Source organism: Salminus brasiliensis, chromosome 1 (genome assembly GCF_030463535.1).
Source record: "Salminus brasiliensis chromosome 1, fSalBra1.hap2, whole genome shotgun sequence".
Lineage (NCBI taxonomy): Eukaryota > Metazoa > Chordata > Actinopteri > Characiformes > Bryconidae > Salminus > Salminus brasiliensis.
In genome coordinates, this window is record NC_132878.1 from 50,199,483 (window position 1) to 50,225,882 (window position 26,400).

Here is a 26,400-nt window from a genome sequence, read left to right on the forward strand (position 1 = left end):
TCCTTTATTAACATTTCTGCAGAATTAAAGGGCCTACAAATCCTACATTTTTATTGTATTTTATGTATTTCCGTTATGTTTTTACACCTTTATTATGCTCTTTGTCCCACAAGCTGTTTCTGTTACTGCGCCTTTAGCAGCCTATGGCCCGACGACAAGCCAAACTTCCATTACTACAGAATAGCCCTACCAGTTTGCACAGAAGTCCCTGTAGTTACTGACTTCTACACCTTACTGTGTAACAAGCCTTTCTGCATTAAGGGGTTAAAAGAATATATCCTGTATTGTAGCTCAAAAAGCGCTCACATTGTAAAAGGGTGGGGCTAAACTGTGGTAGGCTGAATGGGTTGAGATATCTAATTATTTTTTTTAGCTTATTCTTGAAACATCAGAGAAATTGTGATTTGAAAGTAGGCTCTTTTTGCAGCTTCGTGTTCATATTTGGAGTGTATGGACCAGGGGGAGAGAATGGTCAGTGGTTTTGAAACTTTGAAACCATTCTGGCCAGAGTTGTTCTCAGTGGTGGTGATAGGAGCCAGACATCTGAAGGCCTCACTTAAAGCTACATCACAGATGCTTTATAAGCAAGTACAAGTACACTGGCATTCAGAGATAAAGCGTTCTTGGTGGAGGGCCTTAATCTACTTTTTAACTTCAATATTACAAATAAACCCCAGAAAACATAGATGTTTTATGGTGGTTCTAGATAGTAAATAAAATAGCTATATTTAAGTTGCGGATATTGTGACCCCTGGTTCCTATCATCACCACCACTGTACAGAAATCTCAGACAGTAAGATCCTCTACAGTTTCACAGCAAACCACTTTGAGTCACTTTGTTTATATCTCAACTATAGAAATTTCGAAAATCCCCTGTCCCAATCCCATGTTAAGAAGATATTCAGTGGACTGCTAGTGACTGCATTTTCAAGTAATGGATTACTTTAGTATCGATCAACTAACTCTGCATTTGACCACAAGTTGCGGACATGATGATATAAATGCCCACGTGCCAGTTCTTGTGGACCACTACTTGTGAAATCCTACCCGGCAATAAAACTGGGCATCTTCATCCAGCTCAAGAATCCTTTGTTTGGAGGTAGTTTCTTACTTAAACGTAAGACTGGCTTACCTTTCTGAACTGGCTGATTGGCTTGTTTTGTTTTTTTTTCAATGGGTCTGGCACTAACAAAACAGAGCAGTGATTCATGTCTAATTTAATTTAATAAGGTGGTTAAATGGTTGGAGTGGGGGTATGTTTGGTGTAGGGGGGAGGGCATCCTGGAATGTTGTAAAGCAGCAGCAAACGCACCCTCCACCCTTTCTGTCATTACTGAGATGATCACACGGCGCGTTACACACTCTGATATGTTTTTAATGCTACCGCAGGGACGGCGTGGAGGGACGAGATGTTGATCTAACGCAGACCTACAATGTTCTGGCTGCTGAAAGTTGCTTTGCCGATTTGGCGTCCAAATTAAAACGTGTGTGTGCACGTTATCCGATAATCACACCTCTGAGTAATGCCCTTCACTTAAAATAAGCACAGAGCTGTGAGAAAGTCCCAGAACCAGAGCCCCTTGCTCTCTTTCTTATGGAATTCCCCAACTTCAGAACATGGGGACAGTTTCAAATGAAGGTCCGGCCCTCAAAGCCCTTCACACATCAATCTCAAGTGGAGATACTGTCTCCCAGGGATTAGAAGCATCCCTCTCTAGAGGCCTTAACCGAGTAAATCGAGATGCCCTGACCAAGAAAAAGAGAGAGAGAGAGAGAACCATTCTTGCACAAAGGCAGGAAGCGATAGTTGGATTTCCTCAGCGCCTGCAACTGATGACTTGAAGGAAATCGGGGGATTATTCCATCCCTAGGAAACTAAACGTCTAAAGCGCTCCGCAGTCGGCGCTGTTTTAATGGGCCTTCTTAAACATACCAGAACAATAACTCATTAATTCAAAGAGCAGAGGAATGTTTTGCGTTAAATACAAACAGATGGTTATTAGGGTCTCCCGTAAAAGATGAATAATCACTGTGCGCCTGCCGCGCTCGGGCCCCTTACTTTTAAATCATTGCCAATCCAAAGACACCTATAGGACCCTCTCGCATACTCACATGCATATATTCACATCACAAGCCAAAGATTAACAGGCCATGCTGTTTATCTGAATCACAAATGCTCAAACACTTAAATATCTGGAAGAAGGTTCCGAAGCTGTAAGTTAAGTTATTTATATATAAGTATAATCTATATATTTGATTAATTTATTCAGCTGAAAAATTGAATGTGAATCCTGATTGAATCCTGATTTTGAACTGCTGTTGCTTTCTTTTGGGGAGGGGGGGGGTAATTAAAATCCCCAACAAAACAGCCTCCAGCTAGTTTAATTTGTTGATTAGTTTGGATACATTTTTGCTTGGGTCTACCAGCATGATGGGCAACTTGTTAGTTGATCAGCATGACCAAGTAACTAGTAGTTGACTGACTAGCATAACTAGAACAACCAAGCTGGTCAACCAGGATAGCCAGCACAAACTTGCTGACCAGCATAACCAAGCTAGTTGACCAACCAGCATAAGCATAACTAACACAACCAAGCTTGTTGACCAGCATAACCAAGCTAGCTGACCAAGCAGCATAACCATAACCAGCACAATCAAGCTTATTAACCAGCATAACCAAGCTTATTAACTAGCATAACCAAGCTTGTCAACCAGCATAACCAAGCTTGTTCACCAAGCTTATTGCCCAGCTTAACAAAGCAAGTGACCAAGAAGCATAACCAAGCTTTTTGACCAGCATAACCGAGCTTGTTGACCAAGCAGCATAACCATAACCAGCACAACCAAGCTAGTTGACCAGCTGAACCAAGCAAGTGACCAAGAAGCATAACCAGCACAACCAAGCTTGTTGGCCAGCATAATCATGGTAGTTGACCGAGCAGCATAACCATGACCAGCACAACCAAGCCTGTCAAATCACCTGGTCAAACACAAGAAATACCAGCTGAAAGTTGTGTACTGTATTAGATATTCTACAAGCCAAGTCCCCAACAACAGCTGCAGATAACGTTAGCGGCACGCCTGCAGCCATTGCCGATAAAGCATGCATGTAAACCAGAGATGTCACAGTTCAACCAAAATAGTGTGGAATACACTTCTACTGCTGCTGTAGTCTTTCACACCAAGCCATACACTGATATTTCTAATGGAATTCTAATGCAAGACAAACAGAAACTGCTTTTACCTGGTCAGAGAAAGGTTCCCGGCCATCATGCATGCTGTGTCTGACCTGTGTGTTGGATTTTGCTGTGCGTTACCATAGAAAACATGTTGTACGAACCCACATAGACTATCTGCAACCAGTCACCAGCACAAGAAGATATTTTAATATGTTTGTTTTTTTTCATGTAGTGTAATGATCTATTTACAGTAATCCCTTTATACATGATCTATACAGATATGAGGCGCTCTGGATGGTGATCTTACTTTCTTATCAGTGGTAGACAGTTTTCTCAGTTTCTCAGATTTCTCCAAACGTCTGAACGTGTACTTCTAGGAATAATGATGAAAAGGACAAGTGGTTAACTTAAATAACTGTAATGTGTGTTTATTTGGGATGTGGGATGTCATCCCCAAACAGAATCACTCAGGAACTAACTATAATACTTGTCCTTTATTCTATATAAGCAAGTTCTTCTGCACTAAGGTCTGAGAGTAGGTCTGCTGAACTCTGAATAAAGCAAAGTAAATACAGAAGTGTTCATCAGGCCCCAGGCAGAGGCGGCGCAAGGCTGCTTCCTCAGTCCTATCTCAAGTCTTTTTTTCTCTTTTCTTTTCTTTTTTTTTCATGTGTGTAACAGGAAATCAATCACACCTTGTTTCAATCAGAATGAAAGAAAACAGTTGTGGGTGGTTATCTTTAAAATGTATTTGTACGCAGCTAATCAGGTATTAAGTTTAACACCTTTGTTTAATAACCATAATAGAAATCATTTCCTTTCAGCGTGTATCTCATCACCGCCTGCCACTTAGACTAAATGGATAATTAGGAAAAATAAACTCTCTGGTCCACTTCCTGCATAACTAGCTCACTCCATTTGTGTGTGTGTGTGTGTGTGCTGCATGTGCCTGTGATGTAAAGCATCAATGTTCTCCACTCTCTCTCTCTCTCTCTCTCTCTCTCTCTCTCTCTCTCTCTCTCTCTCTTTCTCTCTCTCGCTCACTGTTTCTCTTCTAATTTCACACATACTTTCTCTTTCTCTCTCTCTTTCTTGCTCTCACTCTTACTCTATCTTTCTCTTCCCATTTCTGTCTGTCTGTCTGTCTCTGTCTCTCTCTCTCTCTGTCTCTCTCTCACACACACGCTATTTCTCTCTCTCTCTCACTCTCTTTCTTGCTCTCACTCACTCTACATATATTTAACTATTTGTGTCCCTCTTTCCTACTCTCTATCTGTCTCTCTCTCTCTCTTTCTCTCTCTCTCTCTCTCTCTCTCTCTCTCTCTCTCTCTCTCTCTCTCTCTCATCCAGACTCTCTTGCTCTCTCTACCCCTCTCTCTGAATGTTCTTGTGCATTTGTGTGTGTGCCCGTTTGTGTAGTATGTGCCAGGGTAGAAAATTGAAGGCAGACTTTCCTTGCCAGGCGACACCTCTAAATTGCTCGTTTGGTGGGGAATTTGGCCTGGCTCGAGATGTGACAGTAATATTCCTTTCCCAGTGTACCCCCCCACCCCCCACCCCCATTTACACAAAGCGCTTGCGAAAGCCCCTCACAAAGCCGGGGCTGTCTCTGAGAGAACTGCCTCCAAAGAGAGCAAGAGAAAAAACTCTGTCCCAAAAACCTGATGGAAGATATATAGCAAGGGTAAGTAGATCTAAGCCTACATCATTAAGTCATTAGCTGGAGCTGCTCGGGGGAGATATGATGGATCATTGCTCTAATAAAGATTAATGGCCAGATTACTTCCTCACTAAAGTTAAAAGAATGCACTGCACTATGTAAGACGAGAACTAACTACAGATAATGGCAGAAAAACAGAAGTGGACTATTTGATCATAGCGTTTTTGATGTATGTGCCATCTTTACAGGCAGCTTTGCAGCCACTTCTTGCTGCTCTGTGTAGCTGTGACTACGATCATTTTTCTGTCCAGTCTTTAAAAGACCTTGAGTATGAATACAGGTTTAGAGTATGTCTCACACACACACACACACACACACACGATGAAGTGATGCAGTGATGCAGTGAAGTTATATCTAAGCATATGGAAGCAAAAACAACTAGTATTTCAGCTTCATCATAAAAAAAAGATTCAGTCATATAGTCTATACTATATGTCCAAATGTTTGTGGACACCCCTGCTAATGAATGCATTCAAACATGGCTGAGCAAATGCGTATCACTTGTTTAATCAATGCAGAGACATATTACCAATGGAACAGGGCTCTCTTGAACAGATGAACATAAACTTATTGGCCCCATGCCTAATGCCAAGTCAGGGCTATAGAGGGGTATAAAGCCCCCCCCCAGCATTGAGCTGTGGAGCAGTGGAACTGTGTTCTCTGGAATGATGGATGGTGCTACATTCAGTACTTTTGAGATGAGTTGGGGAGATGGGGTTAAGGTAAGGTGAGGTCATCCAACATCCTGACCTCCCTAATGCTCTTGTTGCTGAACGCAGTCAAACCCTCACAGCAATGACCCTACAAAATCTACTAGATAGTAGATCAGTTACTCCAACAAAAGCAGGATACACCTATTTTAATAGGTGTCTTGGTTTTTGAAGAGACAATGAATGAGCAGGTGTCCCAATATTTTTGCCTGTGTAGTGTATGCGTACGAGAACAGCTGGTTTCCAAAGGTCTAAGCTGGTCTTTGATGGTCCATGTGGTTGAAATGCTGGTCATCCAGGTGAAAAAAAATAACCTAGCACTGGTTACCCAGCTGGCTAACCCGCTTCACCACTGACCGGTACATCATATATTTTCATTTGAGACTGATGAACTAGCTGGGTTGTCAGCATGTCAGCAACTGGTCATATTGGTTGACTAGTTTGGTAAAGCTAGTCATACTTGTGTACCCGCATGGTCTGGCTGGTCAACCAGCGTGGTCAAGATGATCAAACAAGCAGAGGTTTAACAAATAAAGCTACCACGTCAGGCGTAGTATCTGGTTAGCTCGTTAACTCGTTCTTAGCATGACATAGCATTTGTTGTTTTGTGGTCAGCATCTTAGTTGATTATTAGTATATTAATGTATATTTAGGGTGTTTGATCATGTTTAGCTTATTATTATATGGTAAGCATGTCAGTTTACAGTTAGCATATTAGCATGTAGTTATTTTATGGTTAGCATGGTAGCTCATGTTTAGCTGTTACAGCTGCCTACAGCTGTTTTCATCACTGAGTTGAGCCACTGCACTGGATAGTATATTTTCATATTTATATATTAATTTTTTTTTCAACAATTTTTTAAAAAGAGAATCCCACAGCAAATTTGGATAATGAATAAATTAACAGGACACACCACAAGTAAACAATGTATATTATCTATTATCTATATTATTTACAAATTACTATGAATTCTGAATTTTGCGAGTGTTTACACTCCTTCTATCGGGTTGCTAACAAGATAGCATGACTATCCGCATGGCACTTTTTTATGCGATATTGTGTTTCAGAGCAGTTTTCTTATATATTTTATTAGTTTAGATCTGACTGTTTTCAGAAGAGAAGTATGTAGTCAGAATATTGCTCTGCAGATAAGATAGTCCTTTATTAGTCCCGCAGTGGGGAAATTCACATATTAGATATTATTGATTTAAAAAAAATTATTAGCCACATCCGCTCTACAACTACCATGTTTTTTTAAAGTGGCACTTTTTTTCGGAGAGGAAGTCCTGGTCTGTTTGTGTTCTCCTGTGGCTTTGACACTGTGGAGGTTGCTGACCTTTGCGTTTCGCTTGGGCGCTGCCATTGCAGTGCTGTTTTCTCTCCAGCAAAGGCGGCGCCGTCGAGACCTCAGTCATCCCCCTTCCACGGCGACAAGAGTAATGAGGGCAGGAAGCTCTCCGGCTTTAAATTAGCCATAGTTTTCCCCTATAGGTCAGCCCCTTGGCATATCAACACACATGGGAAGGCCGAGAGGTCTCAGGTCCTGTCAACTGCTTATGAGGATACTTGAGGTTTGATCTTTTTTCCAGGTTCACGTGTTTGAGGAGGTTGTTTGAGTTTTCTTTTATTGCGTAGACGTTCTGGGTCATGCACGGCGACTGAGATCAGGAGAAAATGTTCTCTTGGTTTAATGAACATGTGAGCGCCATATTGACCTGATTCTGGTGTAAAGCCTACTTAGGTTACGGCCTTTGACAAGAAGAAAACTCACGCTTGTTGACCTGAGAGGGCCTCCACCACTCCACTGGATGGTGCTGAAGAGCTGACTTTAATGAGTTAGGTCTTGTGATTACGAGGGTGAGGCCTGGGGGTCAACATTGGAGAGGTTGATGGGGAGCATCTAAGGGGATCCAGAGGTGTGCTGCGAAAATGACCAGACCTATTGAACAGCTTGTGGAAATATGCAATATTAAAATATGGAATATTATTAATATTAAATAATATGCTACCCCTATCTGAAAAGCAATATAGTCTGATATCACATAAGCCCAGCCAGACTTTGACGATGACATGCCAAAGCTTAAGTTTAATATTAAAGGATGCATCCATAGATTACTTTAGATTTCACATGTTTTACTACCTTATAGAAGACCTTTATATGTATATTTAATAACAATAATTCTATTATTAATAATTATTTATAATAATAATGATGTGAATACTCCTTTTCATATTAAACCACTCTAAATAACCTTGCTTACATCTCAACAATTCAATTATTAATGAAAACTCTCAAAACTCTAAGTTTCTCCTTTAACATTCCCTCTAACCCATTATAGGCCTACATGACGGCAGTGCACATCATTGCTGTGCACCGCTGTCCAAGACCTTAGTTCTAAGGGCCACAGGCAGCTGTGGCCTACTGGTTAGAGAAGTGGACTTAGGCATAGAAGGATGGTAGTTTGATTCCCTGGAGCTGCAGGAATGAAAGTGAGAGTGAAGGAACACTCCCTGAGTAAGGCACCTAACCTCCAATTGCTCCCTGAGCACTGAGGTTAAAGGTCATAGTGCTGCTGTGCAGTGACAATAAAAATTCATCCCTTAGACTTCTACTACTTCTACTACTACCACCGTTTACCAACAGAGGATGAAGGCTAACTGGACCTAGTCTGTATTATTAATCCCTGCAATCTGTTGTTCTTAGTTAGGCACATTGTCAGCAAGAGCCTCCTCAAGGCTGCCAAATGGTTAACCGTGCTCTATAGTGAGGAACGGGGAGCCAGAAAGAGAAAGGGATTTTGTTTTCCAGAGCGATTTGGCAGCTGGTGTGGAGGAAAGCAATGTTTTGGTCTGTGTTTCTTCTCTGCTCTTTACGCCAAAAACTGGAGAGTTGAAAGCTGTCACCGGCTTGGGCTTGCATTCACATGTCTTTCTTTTTAAGCTCTAGAAACCAAAAACCCCCAATCCAGCGCTCTATCTTTTTCACTCATAAATAAAAGCCTTTTAACGGCACATACTTTAAATAGTTTGGATTTTGGAAGCCTACACGTGCCTCTTCGTACTGAGTAGAACTGTGGTTGATTATATAGCATCGACGGCTGGGGACCCATGTCACATCTGTCACCATAATTGCTGTTCTGGTCTGCTCCTACTCGGCGGACTACTTGAGGTTAAGGAAATGAAAATGCAAATTCATCCCGGGCCGAAAATGCCAAACAGACAGTTAGCATGGTCCAAATGTTTAAACACACGATAATGAGCTTTCTTTGAACATGCCGTAAGATTCGTAATTACAGTCTACTAGCTGAGTGCTGAGTGTGGGAGGAAAATGGGAAAGTAGAAAGTTCTATGGCTGTGTGTGGAACTGCAGAAAGCTTTCGCTGAAAATAAATGCAGATGCATGTAATACTCTGGGAAATCTAGCCCTGCTGGACACACACAGTTTTAAATAGGGCAATATTTAGCTTTGTGAAATAATGTGAAATTATCCCCAACACTGAAACTAGCACTTTTCTTCTGCTAAACGTCTGCTAAAACTAAAAACATTAGGTCTCCCCATACTGACACTTTGACAGTAACACATAAAAGTAACCAAGGAAAAAAATCAACCAGAGAAAAGAGTTTGAATGGAAATATGTACACAAACAATGATATTCATTCTTAGTTACTGTTCAAAATATTTGATGTTACATATGTTAAAAAAATCATATTGCACTTCCAGATTGGCCTATATCTCTGGCTCCAAAATAAGGAAATGATTAACCTTTAAACCATATGAAGTAGAATTTGATATAGTTTCATAGAGTATATGCCTGTAGGGTCTCCTGGGGTATATATATATATATATATATATATATATATATATATATATATATATATATATATATATATATATATATATATATAGGGGGTCCTGTATAGCTAACAAGAAGTCATGCACCATCTCTGAAACTAGTGATATGCAGTGAACCTCCTTTTTTAAAAATATGGATAATAAAATCTGTTGAAAATACACGTATAAGTAGTTGAATTCAAGGGGTTTCAAAATGTATACATCTATTTTTTTTTCATTCTGATTGTTTTGGTGTAACTTCTTTGCAGTGGTAATGATGGGAACCTGGAGTCACAATATTCACAGCACAAATATAGCCATTTTATTTACTATTCAAAACCACTAGTGAATCTTTATATATTGATTTCAATATATATGATATTATTTATGGAAAAATTATGTTGAAAAGTGCATTTTCTTTTGGAATTTGGAAATATCTTACATGTACATATACATACATTTTCTGTTCAACTCTTACCAAAAAACAATGGTAAAACAGTGTCTCAGGCACCAGGCAGGGTATTCATTACCATTGCATGTAGTAATTTACTGTGCCATATTACGCGCTTCAGGTGGCTGGTTCCATTTACCAACGCTGTGAACAATTCTTACTCGGTAGGTTTTGCCTTAATGGAGCCTTTCACGTCAAACCACTCTGAATGACTTTGTTTTCCGTCTCCGGCATTTAATTATGCACAACTTTTGAATACATGTTGGAATTCCCCTTTAAACAGCTTAGATAGAATTTTGCTGCACATGCCGTACTGCACTCACCCACAGCAGGTGGATAATGGTGCTCAGGCCGTGGCTCAATGCGTGGCTTAGTATGGCTGAAACGCCTTTTGCACGTTCACTCCGCATTGGCACTGGGCTAAGGACATTCTTTTGGTTGTTCACCCTAACCGCACGCTCTTAACAGCTGGGCCATATTTCACTCAAACCGTGCAACATTTAATAGTTTCTTTTCTTTCTTTTCTACAAAGCCCCACGATCCAAGAGCTCTCATTAATAAATTTTCCACCATCACAAGGCCCTAATGCTTCAGCCAGCAGTCTGACAAGACAGAGAGTGTGGTTGTGATTGGATGGGTGGGGGTGAGAGTGGGATGGGGGGATGAAGGAGAAAGAAAGGGAGAGAATAAAAGAAAGAATAACAGGACTGAAAGAAGGGATTTGGTTTTTTCTCTGAATTGATGCATATGTAAACATCCCGGCATACACACACACACACCTCCCTTCCTTTCTACACATATACATTCTTTCTCACACACACATACACACACACACACACATGCTCACTCAGACTCTTCCCCCCCTCGCTCTCTCGGACTGTCTCCTCTGTAATAGGCTCCAGATGTGGTGCTGAGGGGGTGAGGCGCTTGTATGTCATCCGCTGTGTGTGCGCGGCCCGTCCGAGGGGACGCCGGCGGGGCTCGAGGTGCTGGGGCCGGTGCTGGGGCGAGTGGGTCAATGCCTACACACATCTGGAAGCACTTCAGGTCAGCAAGGCCTCGGCAGCCTGAAAGGTGAGACAACGCGCCCCGGCCCGCCGCAAAAAAACACACGCAGGAGTTCTGACGCACACACAAACACCCACACACAGCATTTGTCCAGTATGTCTGATTGACCTTGCGTAATTAATTTAATGTAATTACGTAATTACACAACTAACTAGGTTCATGTCTTTATCCCGCAATTTGTTTCTGAGTCATAAAACACCAGGAACATGGTAAAAACTGAAAGGCAATAACAGGCAACAACTTCTATTAAATTCTATTAAAGCACAAAAGATCAATTGATAGGTTCGGATTTTCTGTCTTTGTAGTTACTTAACAAACGTATGTTACTTTAGTAAAACACTGAGTCAATTGTGTCGTTCCAATGAAATACAGTGAGTAATCAGACTCACTAGGCAGGATTTGCTTAAATAAAAACAACCTCAACATATTTAACACAACCCATTTGCTCCAGGCATGCTATTGTGCATCTTTCTGTAGCAGCTAGAGAGTACAGCAACAGCTACATGACATAGCTCTAATATAAACCCATAACGGAGTGTAAGAAAAGGGTTATGACGTGTACACCATAGATGATCTAGGCAGTGACTGGTGTATACTGCCATCAATGTACCAAAAAAAAAAAAAAAAAAGGAGCAAAAATGGTTGTGTATATCACTGTCCAGGCTACTCTGTCATCACATGATCAGCCATTTGCAGCCATAGCCACACAAAGAGGCATTGTAATAGTATTAATATGAAGTAACAAGTACAGTGCACTGTTCATCATGCTACGTGTCCCAGCAGGTCAGGGATAATGTGCAAGGCTTGAATCTACATAACACGCAAGGCAGGAAAAACAGAAACCTGGCCTGTGCCACTGCAGTGACCAAATCCTAAGTCCAGGAAGCTCCCATGGAAGTACTTGAATTACATTAAGAGAACATCTATCAAGCTGGAGGCAGTCGGAGCCTGCCAAGAACACACAGATAACAGGCGAACATCTGAAGAGTAATGGGAAAGTAATGTCTGTGTAAACACACGGACGCTCAACAACTGTACAACGAATAATTCAAGGAATCATTTGTTTTAGCTCAATTACTTGGATTAAAAACAGCAAGTGTTAATCATGGCTGAAAACAACCAGACTGAAATGCTGGTGGTAAATCCCCAGCCTTCACACAAAAAGGTGTTAAATCACCAGTCCTGAAGGTCCTGGTGTGCTTGTGTGGATTGTAATTACAGAGTTTAAAAATCTGTATTTCAGCTTTTGGAGATGATCAGACATGGACTCAGAGAAACGAAGTGGAACATCCAACTAATCTCGATACTAACCATCTTCCACTAACCAAAACTACGGTACAATGACATGTATGGAAAGTGAGAAATCGGCGATGTCCATGATGGGAAGCATTACTGATTAACTCTCAGCATCAAAGATGGCAAGAAACCAAAATGCAGATATGCTTTTTAATGTTAACAGTATGGTTGCTCTGTTGCCGGCAACAGATATCAGCAATGGTCAGCGATAAAGGCAAGATCAGCTAAGTCTTCAAGTCAAACGAAGCTTGATTGTGAAGTGTATTTTCAACTTATCAGATGATGGAAGCGTTTTTTTTCAAATGTGCACATTGACTGCATTAAAAGTTACTGCTTGAAATGAAATCATTTTTATTCCCATAAGCTTTGCAAATATAAAATGCCATACAGATTAAAACAGGAACTATAAGGTGTTGTTCTTCAGGAAAAGAGTTACATTTGTGTTAGTATGTGGAGCAGTTAGATAGAGCTCCATGGGCCAACAGTTACTACTCAGTGGTATAGTATCAAGAATAAAATGTGTGTAAAAAGAGTCTCCTGTTTGCATTGAATGCAAGCTTTCCGACCAGTTCGAGTCCATGGGTTGTAGAATTCCAAATGTGCTAACAGCCACGTCACCTTTTCATTCGGTTATTGTGTCATTTCAAGCGTACGGCACACTACAGTCTCCTGCTGGCTTCTCTGAGGAGCACATTTTATCCAGTTGAATCAAATTTAAAAAGCCACAAAAAGAAGAACAACAAAGAAAGGAGAAGTTACATCATCCCGACACTATGACTGCCTCGCAGTCTCCATATCAGAGTCCAGATATATGAACAACAACAAAAAAGGAGTTACATTCATCAGCAATGATGATGAAGATGGTAACACAAAAAAGCCAGAGCCGAAGGGGAATGAAGCATAATTCCAGGGGAGGAGGGGTGGGGGGTTGGCAGGGGGGGGGGGCAGTTCCATTCCCAGTGGAGCTTAGCTCTGCAAAAGGGCAAAAGAAGGATCTCTGCTTCAGACCAATTCATCCAGCTCCTTTGAGGCCTTCCAAGTCACCCAACTCATTTGAGGCCATCGCGTTTCTCTTTCCTTCCATTTTCCCCTCCTTCGCTCGCTCGCTCTCACTCCCCTTTCGTCGCTCTAAGCTCAGTTAACGGTGGGCACCTGGTTGAGGCTGTACTCTTTGGCTTTCAGTCTTAGGTTTGCAATGCTGTTGGCCATATTCATTCCCTGGGTGGAAGTGGTGTTGGCACAAGTGGGTGGGTAGTTTGCCATTGTGCTGAAGGAAAGGAAATAAAGAGAGCAAAAGTCAGGTACCAATGCTGAGAAAACAAATGTTCAAAAATGTAGGTGGTCAATTGAAACATATTCATAAATTCATGTATTAAATATGATATGTCAGCATTATAAAGTTACTTGGTGCTTCAATTGTTAGCAAGGATTAAAAAGAAATCACACATAGTAAAAAGAAAAGTACTTGCTTTCTGTGGGCAGCATTTTCTGTGGCACTCGCACTGGCCCTCCCTCCGACCTTGGGAACCAGCTTAAGAATATATAAATAGTTATTAATGCTTTATATGTCTTTTATTAACAGGTCATAATGACTACAATGACTACACTTGCAAAGCAGAGCCTCTGAACTGGATCTGCATTAGCCTTTTTTTTTTTTTTTACTGGCATGGTCGCTAGTCATAATCGTAGCCGTGCCAGAAAGTGCTCCCGCTTGAGGAACACATTTGGACTGCCAGGAACCGAGGTTTTGGCCTGGACGGCCAGGTCAGCTATTCTACACAGCTCTTAAGAAATGGAGATTACTGTAAATCATAACCAATGTAACCAGAGTCACAGAAAATCCTGCCCAGTAGAGCTTTTCTCATGCGTTTGTTAGCGCGTATCCTATAACCCAGAGGTCACAAGGTTCAGAGGTGGATTTAATACGGTTTGTTTTCAGATTATCACCTCATGGCAAAGGGGATCAGTCCCACCCCTTCCTGACTGAGCGAGAACACTGTGCAGATCTGGCTGAGTATGCACGACAGTCTACGCTGCTTTATTGTACTGTCAGTTCAGTTAGCGAGACATTTCATCATAGACTTTCATATGCTTCTTAATCAAATGGTTGGCCCTTTCAGTCATTCCATTCGGCTATGAAAAATATTTTAAAAAGCATCAAAACCATGCAGGATGACTATGATCCTCCAGGACACTTTAAAGTAGTCAAACAGCCAGACAGGCAAAGTGGTAGACATGAAGAGAACAGAGCAACTGGCTTAATAACGCAGGGATGGCAGCAGGAATGGGCCGAGAGAGGAAATGAAAGGAAAACACTGTGGGTACCTGGGAGGCATGCTGGGATTTAGAGAGAGGCTGTGAAAGTAAGGGGTACATGCTGGGGACACAGGCAGCTAGAAGGTAATCAGGGTTACCTGTATGGGGCAGCACTACCCCAGGATAGGTAGTCGTTGGGCCGGGGGGCAGGTCGGGGGACTATGGGCTGCTCGACCGCTGTTACATCTCCTGAGTAGGATTTGAGCAAGGAGGCGTTCTTACTGGCCAGCATGGCCCGCTCGTTGCGGCGAAACTTCGCCCGTCGGTTCTGGAACCACACCTGTGGGGAAACGGCAGAAATCGTTATTTACTACAGTTGTTATGACGGTCTACTTATGAAATGAAGGTAGACATTCTGACACATGGTATGATCAGAGGATCTCCAATGGAACCTTGGTAGTTTAGAATGAACACTGATAAATCTAAGCTATTGTTTGAGGGGTAATACATAAATATCTATACATATTCATTGCTTTAATGAAGGTTCATGTGTATTTCTGTTTGTGGCCTTCCATCTGGTTGAGGTGCATGTAACCTGATTTGAACATGAAAATGTCAAGGTTCTCGTAACTAAATAAATAAATATTACAAAAGGAAACAAACAAATTTATCATTACAAATGTAAAGGGGATGTTTTGAATGATCACATTTTAATATACTGGAGATGCCGAATATTGTGTTAAGCAAATTTGGGGTTTCTATGAACCAGTATGTAACTGTCAACTTTTCTCTCATGACAAAATTATTTTTAGCTAAAAATGTGCTTGTAAGACTTCAGACTAAGTTTTCAGATGCGGTTCTTAGCCCGAAACCACCATGGAAGTTTGAAAAAATGTAGCGAGACAATATGGTGCCTCGCTGTGCACAATGGGTATTACGCAGTATTCATAGAGAAAGGGTCTCAAATCTTCAGGACACGTCAGACAGCTGAACCTACTGCAGTTAAAAGATATAGGTATTAACCAACAGTTGTGATCGCACTGCCAGATTGAAATGCATAGTACCCATGTTGTCTTTCATAACAGGGTTTCTTATTCATCATAAATGTATCAGTCTTGCTACCACTGGTTGATAAAAAAATGTTTTATCTCAATAAATTGCTTTATGCCATAATTAGAAACAATTATAAATATTTTGGCTGTCATGCAAAAGCAGTGTATGACCATTTTGAATTTTTTGACATAATGTGAATCTGGCAGGCGTTTTGTCTAAATTTGTCAAAAATGATAAATGGACCAATAAAAATGCTCCAAAATGACTTGGAATAAAAACTGCACTTTCAGTAGATGTTAAGGAGGTTTTTCCTTCTCCTGTAAAGTTGACAGCGACAATATACATGAAACAGTGTTCCAGGGCTTCTGTATTTGACTACAGCAAAGCAACAGAACATCTAAAACCCTCATATAACTCCCTCTTGTGTTTATATTGTTTAAAAAATACTGCTAATGTATTATCACCCACACCAACAAGCTTAATATGACATGCTCTGTCTATGGTGCGGCCTGCTCTCCTCATGCAAGCACAAATTATGGTAGACTTCGCCGTTCAGTCAAGCGCCATTCCTCTTGCTCTATACGCCGGTGGGGTAACGGAGCCAGGCTCGCTCTCTCCCAGCTCCGGCCGCAACCGGCAAGCCTGGTGGAGGCGCAGTGTCCGGTTACGCAGCGCCTCAGGAATGAGCTCAAAGTCGCTTTTATCAAAGCCTTTCCGAATCGTTCGCCCTCTCTGGGACACATTAATCACAGATGTGTTTTTGCTTGCTTTATTTCTCTCTTTTCCTCTCCCTCTCTCTCTCCCTCTTGATCTATAAACGGGTATAATCCCCATCTTTTGGTGAAATAGGGAAAAAAAGCCTCTCATTACAACATGTGGAGACCGTCTCTGGCCTGGAGCATGAGCATTCGAACTGAGAGCTCGTAGCCACATACAATTCTGACTGAGCATTTTCAGGATGCTAGCACGGCCCGTGCACATATCTCAGAGATTTGTGTGTGAGCAGGCTCTTCCGTATGCATCGAGAAAAATTGTGACGAACAGTGACACATTTAGCTAGTTGTCGTTTCCTGGAAGGCTATAATTGGATTGGACAGTTCAAATCTTTAGGACATTCATTTGGATAAAAACAAAAACTTTGTATCTCCATTTTCATTGTTTTTCACTTTTTTGCCATTAATTAAAACAGAGAATTGTTCTTTAGAATTTGTCAATATTTCCAAAATGGACCAATAGAAATGCTCCTTGACTCCTTGAGTTCTTTAACAACGCCTTCCATTGAATGTTAAGAAAGTTGGCATTTTGGAGATACAAGTTTTTTGCACAACAGCGATGACATGTAATATTTGTAATATCCTCTAGTACACATGTACTAGATGTACATTACGGCGTTCTCCATAACTACGCATTAGCTAAGTGTTGTGTCCAGGGCCCAGATCTGGTCTCAGTTCTCAGATATCGAGGAAACACATTAACCATCTGACCATTCAGTAAAAGCTGCCCACCTAAAATGCTGAGCTGTACTGACAACCTGACAACCTCAATGCTGACCTTCAATATCATTGCGAGTCATGGGCCTACCTGCACTCTGGCCTCAGTGAGGTTGACCCTACGGGCCAGGTCCTCCCGAACAAAGGCGTCAGGGTAGTGCGTCCTCTCGAACACTCGCTCCAGCGCCTGCAGCTGGCTGCTGTTGAAGGTGGTCCTGTTTCGCCTCTGCTTGCGCTTCTTCTTCTCCTCCGAGTTTAGCTGCTCGTCTGTCCGCATCATCACATGTAATAAGCAAAATGCACGTCAGCAAAGATCTTGTATTGCAAATCATCATGTTAATGCTGCCTAACAGATGCAGGTGACGATGTGAAGATTCTCTTCTGGTGCGATGTCAGCCAAGGTCTAATAGAAATCCTATTTAAAAGGTTAACATAGTTATCATTGTAGTAATATGTCGCTTTATGCAATAGGTTATATACAACAAATATTAGAAATAAGCCAGTTGAATTATGAGTGAAGAAGAATTAGTGTAGATCAGTCCTTATTTTCCTCGTTCTCTCCTCTGGGGCATATCTCTTAATCGTTTTATATGGTCATGAAATGAGTATCCTGGACAATAAACTGCCTAGAGAGAATAGCAGGGATTGTCTGAGGCCTTTGCGTCTGTGTTTAATTTCGTACAGGTAAGTCATATAAAGTCCAGCCTGCTGACATATTAAACGTTAATAGGATTCTTAATCATTACTGGATTGGCCTATTAAATGTTCACTGTGGTGATGTGATGTTTTACTGTCTCTGAAGACTGAGGTAGCCTAAATTATAAATATGACATAAATGACTTTAAGGCACTATTACAAGTACAGTCATCATTCCTCCCTAGCCAAGCTAAGCTGAATGACATGAAGTTAAAGCATATAAATTGTCTAAGATTAATATGAAATATGAGCTGTAGACCACATTAGTCAGGGAATTGCACACGTGTCCAACAACTTGCTAGATTTCAGTCCCAAATAAAAAATGAATATTTTTCTTGTCTAATGTCTAATGTTTACACACACACACATTAATATATTATTCTTCACTATATCTAGTTCGAACATAGATCATAGATTTTAACACGTTTTCATTTTCAGACGCTTTCCTAATTATTCCGCTACTATTAACCGCATTCGACGAAACGCGGCTTCTATTGGTCAACCCAATAAATAACGCTCCAATTTCATTGGCTACAGCGTTAATTAGAATAAACTCAATGATGACGTGTTGGCTCATTTGCAAAGGTACTACTAGATTTATTATTATTATTATTATTATTATTATTATTATTATTATTATTATTTATTTATTTATTTATTTATTTACGTACTTACTTACTTATTTATTTTATTCACCTTTATATTTATTTTCTGCTGTGTATATCCGGGCTTTTTTTATTCTCATAATTGGGAAGGCGCCGCAGGGCCTCCGTCCCGTTCGAGGTCGTTAGAAACCAGCATTTTATTGCAAATTCAGTGTAATAAAATCCACTGATTTCCCCCGTTAAAACACGTGCTGCGGTGCTGTACAATACAATAAGTGGCCGTCAAAATAATGAAGAATAAAATAAACAAAATAAAACACGCGACAGCTTATTAAAGTTACTACAGTTCGTGCAAAACAGCATATCTATATATATAAATGAATTAAATAATGACATATTTCACATTTGACATTTCAAAGGTCTATTCAATTCGTATGAGAATATCAGATAGCAGGTTTTTCTTTAGGCTACTGGGTATTAATACCAGCACAGTCTGTAGTCTGGTAGTTCTGCAGTGGGAGCGTTCCCACTCTCGCTGCGCTGTTATGAGAATTCGATTCCCTCGCTGCTGCTAATTAGTGGGCGAGGCTGTTAAAAATGTGAACGTGTGAAAAAAAAAAATAGCAAAAAGGCACTGTGGGTCACACGATGCATTTTAAGGCGTATATTTTTAGATCGGTTTAATTTTAAGAACTAATGAATTATTGAAAAATATGAAACCGAATTAAACGGGGGGGGGGGGCGGTGTGATCTGGGTGGGAACATTTGTGAACCAGTTGTGAACCACTTTTGGACTGCTTTTGGGGAATGTCGGAATGTCGGTGTTGTGTACTTCGCTCTCTCCATTCTGTCCCACAGTTCCAGCTTTATACGCTCAGAGGACACAGGTAGGCCCTCCATCATTCGCTCAACACTCGGCCAGCATGTGATCTGCGTAAGATAGAGGACACCTTCCTACATACCAAGGTTTAATAGTCTGCGTTTAAGAGCTAGAAATGTACAGTAAATAGACTCTACAATATAGAGTCTATAATATATATATATATAATATATATAGTCCATAATATCCCAGATACTTCAACGCTGATTTCACTGAACCCACCCCATTGCTTATCATTGGGGTCGTTTACGTCTGAATTTGATAGAATAAAGCACCCCCACTCAATCCCACCCAAATCGGTTAAAGCCCTCTGCCACGAGAATCACCTGCAGCGCCCGCGAGTAACGACCCTAAGGCTGCGCTTCATTCACGCGGGGAACTGTCCGCGCGCTCAATGGAAGCGTCCCTCCTCATTCCTACAGCACGCCCCGCGTGCGCGTGTTCAACACCTAAAGCCCACCGCAGTGGACGCAAGGCGGGTGTAAAGCCCCTGCTCACTCACTCTCGTGCTGCGCCGTGTCGCTGCCGCTGGTCAGTCCGGGCGACTCCAGCATGGTCCTGCTCGCGTCCCCCGCGCTCTCCTCGGCCTGAGGGCCCACCATGTCCGCCGCCTCCTCCAAGTCCAGCAGGTGGCTCACCGAGAAGTTCTTCTTGGCCTGCAGGCTGTCCGTCTCCAGTCGTCTGTCCATTACAGGGGCATAGCTGGAGGTCATGACAGCGAGCAGGACGCCGGCCGGGGTGAGGGCGAACGAGCCGAGCCGGGGTCCTCGCGCACTACAGGTTCCGGACGAGAGCGTGCTCACACGCGCAGATCAGTGCGTGTGTGAGCGGGGATGCAAACGGTGGTCCTAAAGCAGCGCGCGGGGTGTGCTGTGATCCGCCGTAAGGTCCGCTCTGCTTCGCTGCTGCGGCTGCTGCTGCGGCTGCTGCTGGATGCTTCCTCGCTCTGAACAGAAGAGAGGGAGAGGGGGGGAAGGAAAGTTTCAGCTCGCGCCGGAGAGCGAGCGCAAGCACGAAATGCTGCACGCACAAGCGCGCGCGCTCACCCGCATATACACGGTCTTCAAACGACGCGTTGTGCCGCGGTCCGCGGAGGAGAGACGCAGCTAATAGGCGCGCGGCATTTACGTGGCAGAGAGAGGGAGAGGGAGAGAGAGAGTGAGTGAGTGAGTGAATGTGTCTCTGACGTTGAACTGAGCTGGCTCCTCTCTCTCTCTCTCTCTCTCTCTCTCTCTCATTAGAAGTGTTGGGCGCGGTGATGAGCGGTGACAGATCAGAAGGGGGCGGGATTACGGGGCTGTGAAAAAAACAAAACGCTGTCAATAAAAAAACTCTCACACACACACACACACACACACACACACACACAAGTCAATTATGACTGGTTGGTTATGTACAGTCGTATGAAAACGTTTTGTTGTGTGTGTTAAAATCCTCTGCAATTAACTCGTAGAAGCAAGTTTGGGGAAACGATCAGAGCCCAGTCTCTACGTTCAGCCTCCTGCAAAAGTTTGGGCACGTGCTGCTCATTTGCTCAAGAGTAAATGCGTTCACATCCTCCACAGAGACGCGCTCCAGCACTCTCTGATGTAGGAGTGCTGCTTTTAGCAGCTTCATTTAACGCAATGCAGAAAAGAAAAAAGGTGGCGCGCGCTAAAGTAACGACTTATTAAATACGTTAAGTTTGACTTTCCCACCAATAAGTTACCAATAACTTACATATAAAACCACAGAAATAGTAATTGTGTAGGCTGTACGGAAATGCGAAATGCGTTTCCTGTGGATGATTTGTTTATTTATTTACACTTTAGAAAATCAATCAAATATATATATTTTTTTTTTTATTGACATATGTGCCCAAACCTTTTTTATTTGTATTTGTGACTGTATTTGCTCAATTTAACACACTGGACAAGAAATAAATAAATAGGTGCCCAAACCTTTTCAAAAGATTATATTTGATCAATTTAACGCACTGGACAATAAATAAATAAATAAATATATAGGGTATTATCTAATATAATCTATTGAAAAGCTTAGGGCACCTATTTATTTATTTATTTATTTATTTATTTACAGTCCAGTACTGGACTGTAAATAAATAAATAAATAAATAAATAAATAGGTGCCCTAAGCTTTTCAATAGATTATATTTGATCAATTTAACGCACTGGGTAGTAGCATTGTTTTCTTTAATTTTTTAATTCTTCGCTGAATGAAGCAAATACAGTTATGCTTTAGAATATGCAGCAGTTTGTCTCTGTAGAGGATCTGAACCGAGAAAATTTGACCAGGGCTTCCCAAACTGAATTTAGGAATTCACAAACTGAATAAATTAGCCTATGGTTATTGACCTACTGGTTAGAGGACATATACGCAGTAAAGTCCAGTAGAGTCCAGTTTTAACACCACTTTGTCACTGGAGTATAAACACTGATAGCTTGCACGATTATTAAAGTGTCTGTAAATGGATCAAATGCTTTTTTACACATGTCAAAAGTGTAAAGTGGGGAAATGAAATCAGAGGGGTTGATGTGGAATATTGTAGAGATGTGCAATGCATTGAGGTCTCACTCCACAGAGTGAAACTCGCCCATATAAACAGTACAGTGCCTGTAGGATCACTAAATAGCGTTAACCAATGTCCCTCACACGAGTGCTGTTCATAATTAACACTTTTGGTAAGTGATTTAAATAACACCAAAGCCAGACGTCCAGAAGCGTAAATAACATGTAACACTTTCAGTCTTGACAGTGTTCTTCTGTTTGTATCTAGAAGAGAGAACACTTTGCGCTTTGTTTGGCTCTTTTCGGATGTGTTCAGTCCCACCAGCAGCTCACCTGACTTACTTTAATGAAGGACTGATTAGATGAACTAGATAGACACACACACACACACTTCAGATCACACTGGACTGCTTATTTGTTTATGTGTATTAATTCTAATCTTATCTGGGTTTCCCTTGAACGAATACCACCACATGCTCTGATACACTCATTTCCCCTAAATGTCTAAATGGAGGAGAGCGTTCCTTCTCAACCATCCCCATCACTTTACTGCAGAAACAGCTTCAGGGGAGGCTTTGCACTAGATGTTGGAACATTGCTGGGAGGATCTGATTGCATTCAGCCACACATGCCGAATGAAGTCAGGTAATGATGTTGGATTATTAGTCCTGGGTCCCAAATAAGAAAGCCAGGTTGCAGGATTACTGTTATTTAGGACTAATAACTTGACCAAGGACTGACCAAGTCAGTGGACTAAGTCATAAACGTTACTATTGTTCTGAGCATAAAACCAACAGCAATAGACCTGCTCAGACTCTGCTGCCCTTCCTCCTGCCTTCACTCTTCATGAAGTGTTACACCGTCAAGTGTGTTAGATTTCAACTTTGGTGCACAACTTAGAACAAGGAAAGAGGAACGTGCGCATGTGTGTGTGTGTGTGTTTCAGGTATGGGGGGGATCAGTGCGCTGTGGCTGCAGTCTGAGCTCCTCTCGGCTCTCCAGGCTGCAGATCTGGGAAAAGAACACTTGATGCCATCAAAGGCAAAGCAGATTGAAACCAGATGTGCTGCTTTCGTTCTTTCCATGTATTTAATTAAGCCGCCGTTGGGATGGAGTCGACTCTCTCTCTCCCTCTCTCTCTCTCCCTCTCTCCCTCTCTCTCTCTCTCTCTCTCTCTCTTTCATCATTAGTTTTTCTCTCCACATTCCCTCCTCCGCGCGCGGGCCTCTCCAGCTCCGACATCGCTCCCTGAACAAAGCTGAAGGAGTCTGAAGTCTCCGAGCGGGGCTGATGTGTTCCGTCTCTGCCGTAGAGACCGTTTCACCGTCCCTGACTACCTCGCACTACAAAGGACCGTTACTGTGTGGTCATGGCAACGCGCAAACGTCCCTGACAGCGAAGCGAAGCGACACCAGCACCAGCACGACGGAGCTGACAAAGCTAACAGGCCGGCAAACAGAGAGGACAGGCATGTTTCATGCTGTGTAGATGTGAGGGGGTTACGCAGGTCCTGGACCAGGCAGACTGGCGGGGCTTGTAGTAGCCAAACCAAAATACAAATACAGAAGACATAAACAATACAATAACAGTATTGTTTACAGTAACAATACAGTAACAGCAACGAATTTATATAAACCCTCAAATATAATTCATGAATTAAATCAACACATAAAGAGAGAATTATATATATATATATATATATTGTAATATATGTAATATATATTATGTATTATATATATTAGATACATACTTAAAAAAAATATATCGTTATATGTGTGTAATTTGTTTAGAAAATTGTATGATGTCACGAATCCCTCTTTAACTCCACGGCATTGAGTTTCACAGCAGATAAAGGGTTGACGATCAGTCCCACGACAAACCCGGAATATCAGCCAGACTCAGGTTTAAGAGTTGTAATATCTGGAGAATGACGTCAGCTGTTCTGAACCGCGAATAGAGGTGCGCGCGGCAGGTGCCGCCGTTCCCATGACTTAACAAATTAGCTTTGGTTATGACGTCACTAAAAACCCTACTAATATCGCTGTCATGATAAATGCACATTTTGTTGTACGAGTTTTTAATAAATATTTGTATTCAAGAAATCAGCTTATTGTTTAACATTAACATTCATGTTAAATCATGTCAGAGATTTTAATATTTTCACAAAGAGTACATCAGACACAAAAGAGAAAGACAATGTGGGAACTTTAGTATTATTATTATTATTATTATTATTATTAGTAGTAGTAGTAGTAGTAATGTAACGATATTACGAATACCACTAATATAAAATAATAAGAATATGTTAATAGTACATAATATGAGGACAACACGTATATATATATATATATATAACATTATATTAATTATTGTTATTATTATTATTATTATTATTCTTTTGTTATTTGAACAATGTTGTAATACACAAACTGTCGTTGTGTCGAGGTAATTACGGAAGTACAGAATGTGTTTATGGAGGTGCAGGAATTTAAGAGTCTGACGTCAGCTCGAGGTTTTGGTGCTGTCATGGCAACTCGGCGCTTTTAATATGGGGCTTTAAACTGTAAAGCGAAAATAAATCATCAGTGTAAAATCACCAGTGTTCACCAGTGTTCACCAGTGTTCATAAACTGCAGCAACGAGGTACACTCAGTCCCACAGAAGCTCTGCTTAATTCAACCGCTTTCACCAAATAACGATTAAAGCTCGCGAGTCCAGAATAAAGTCGCCGACCTTTGATTCAGTCATTAATTTATCAGATCTATTTCAATTGCGTCCGTGCAGACGTTGCGCGCGTGTGCATGGCTGGTGTGTGTGTGAGTGTGTGTGTGTGTGTGTAAAGCGGACTGAAGCCTCTGTAATCAGCGCAGAGTGAACAGCAGGCCTCTTAGAGAGCCATTAGGGAAATAAGGGAGGACGGTGGTGCTCTAATCAGCAGCAGGGGGTCAGTAGAGCAGAGGCCCGGACACACTCTGCCAAACGCACTCATAAAACACATCAATACACCACATCTACTCCGAAATCCATCCAAAACACGCACATACGAAATATCAGAGCTATTACTCGCACAATCATTTATACAACATTAGGTTCGCCGACTTTTATGAATGTAAACATATTAATAAATGACAGTCATTCATATAATACATATAAAACGCAGGGATTAATGATCAAAGTACAATAACTGGACCGCGGCATTCAACATAATAATAATAATCAAGTAATCAAAAGAATTATGAAGGTCCGGACAATCACAAAAAACAATGATTTTAATGAGATTATTAAACCACACATTTGAAATAAACTACACTACGAACGCAGGTCTTTAGGAATAACTAACATTTTAAAAAGCTTTAAAATGATAAAATGATAAAAGTCCTGATCAACCGCTTTATAAAAAAGCTTTAGGAATTTTGAAAACCTTAAGCTAAAAAATAGTGTATTCATTTTTTTTAATCGAATGATATCAGAATGTTATTCGAGATTATGATGGTGCAAATAAGATAATGATAATAATAATAATAATAATAATAATAATAATTTCTGTCCAGGCTAGAAAAGGCCACAGAATTTGTTCTGTCTGTGTAGTTATAGACTATTTTCGTTTTTTTTTTTTGATCTTATTATTATTATTATTATTATTTTGATTACATTTAATTTTGATACTTTTATACACAACCAAATTCTAATGTTCCTGTTCTGTTAAGAAGTTAAGAAACATTTTCCACGTTTTGATCCATTTAAATCTTTTCCTCAGATTTGCGTTCAGACAAGCCTAGAACCAAGAGTGCAATGTCAGATCTGGACATTAATGGGTTAAAAAGCCCAGCAGATATTTGAAATAAGAAAAGTACAAATCTTTAAATATTCAGCGTGTTTGAATCTTCACCGACGCGACTGAGACAGTAGTGACTGATCCTTTTACCTGTTCAGTTAATAACCTGATGCTGCGCCCAGTCCGTCCACTGAGCTTCAGAGTGGAGACCCTCGGGCTGCAGTGACCACTATAACCCCGCATGGGAGAACCTACAAGAAAAGCTCGTCTCGCCGTTTCCCCCGCAGCTCTCGGGTTACTCAGTCTGTTTTAAACCGTCTGGGGGTCTTGGGGGTCCAGAGCAGGAGTGCCATGAGCAGCAGTGGCCAAAAACCTCCCAGCCTTTATAAACGTACTTGCGTCCTCTCCGCTGAGGAGTGGAGAAGCGGCCCTAATCCACTGTTTTATTGATCTCTCCGTCTTTCCAGTAATGAGAGAGCTGATCCTGATTACTGCTATGACTTCTATTAAACACGCCGTGGTTCTTGTTGTATTTCGGAGCCGAACAAATCGGTCCCAGGTGCCTATAAAGATAAATGATTGAAATGAATTAGCTTCATTATTGGGGCTATAAAGGCGACCTAGCAGAGGAAACAGCCTGGAGACATGAACGTGAGGACACTGGGACAACCGTCTAAAACAACTTAAGCTGTACAGAAAGAGAAGATCGTAAGACCATCGTGTGAATCTTCCAGAAGAGCATAAGATACTGAGGAAAGGAGATGAAAAACTTCACATTTAATAGCAAACTGATGTATTAGCAACAAACGTGAGATATAAAAATAAGCCTGTTTGAAATAATATTAAGATAAACATAAAACGTAAAATGTAACATAAAAAC

General features: G+C 41.2%; 1 protein-coding gene across 2 annotated transcripts; it reads right to left on the minus strand.

Moving 5' to 3' along the window:
* Positions 1-12,424: 12,424 nt before the first annotated feature.
* Positions 12,425-20,449, minus strand: prrx1b (paired related homeobox 1b). Of its 2 annotated transcripts, XM_072695997.1 has the most exons (5): positions 19,740-20,449; positions 17,148-17,323; positions 14,672-14,853; positions 13,727-13,788; positions 13,390-13,524 (listed from the first exon to the last, which is right to left on the minus strand). In XM_072695997.1, the coding sequence occupies exons 1-5, from the start codon at positions 19,948-19,950 to the stop codon at positions 13,469-13,471; spliced, it is 687 nt and encodes a 228-aa protein (XP_072552098.1). In that variant the 5' UTR covers positions 19,951-20,449; the 3' UTR covers positions 13,390-13,468. The 2 variants fall into 2 exon arrangements, with proteins under 2 accessions (XP_072552097.1, XP_072552098.1); XM_072695996.1 differs by lacking the exon at positions 13,727-13,788 and having other exon boundaries at positions 12,425-13,524.
* Between the last annotated feature and the right edge of the window lie 5,951 nt (positions 20,450-26,400).

Excerpts from the sequence above, each read along its gene's own strand:
- prrx1b (XM_072695996.1), bottom strand. The coding sequence starts at position 19,950 with ATGACCTCCAGCTATGCCCCTGTAATGGACAGACGACTGGAGACGGAC. Across the intron at positions 14,854-17,147 it reads TCACTGAGGCCAGAGTGCAG|GTGTGGTTCCAGAACCGACG; the intron begins GTAGGCCCATGA and ends GTTTCCCCACAG. Across the intron at positions 13,525-14,671 it reads GGTAGTGCTGCCCCATACAG|CACAATGGCAAACTACCCAC; the intron begins GTAACCCTGATT and ends CCTTTCCTTCAG.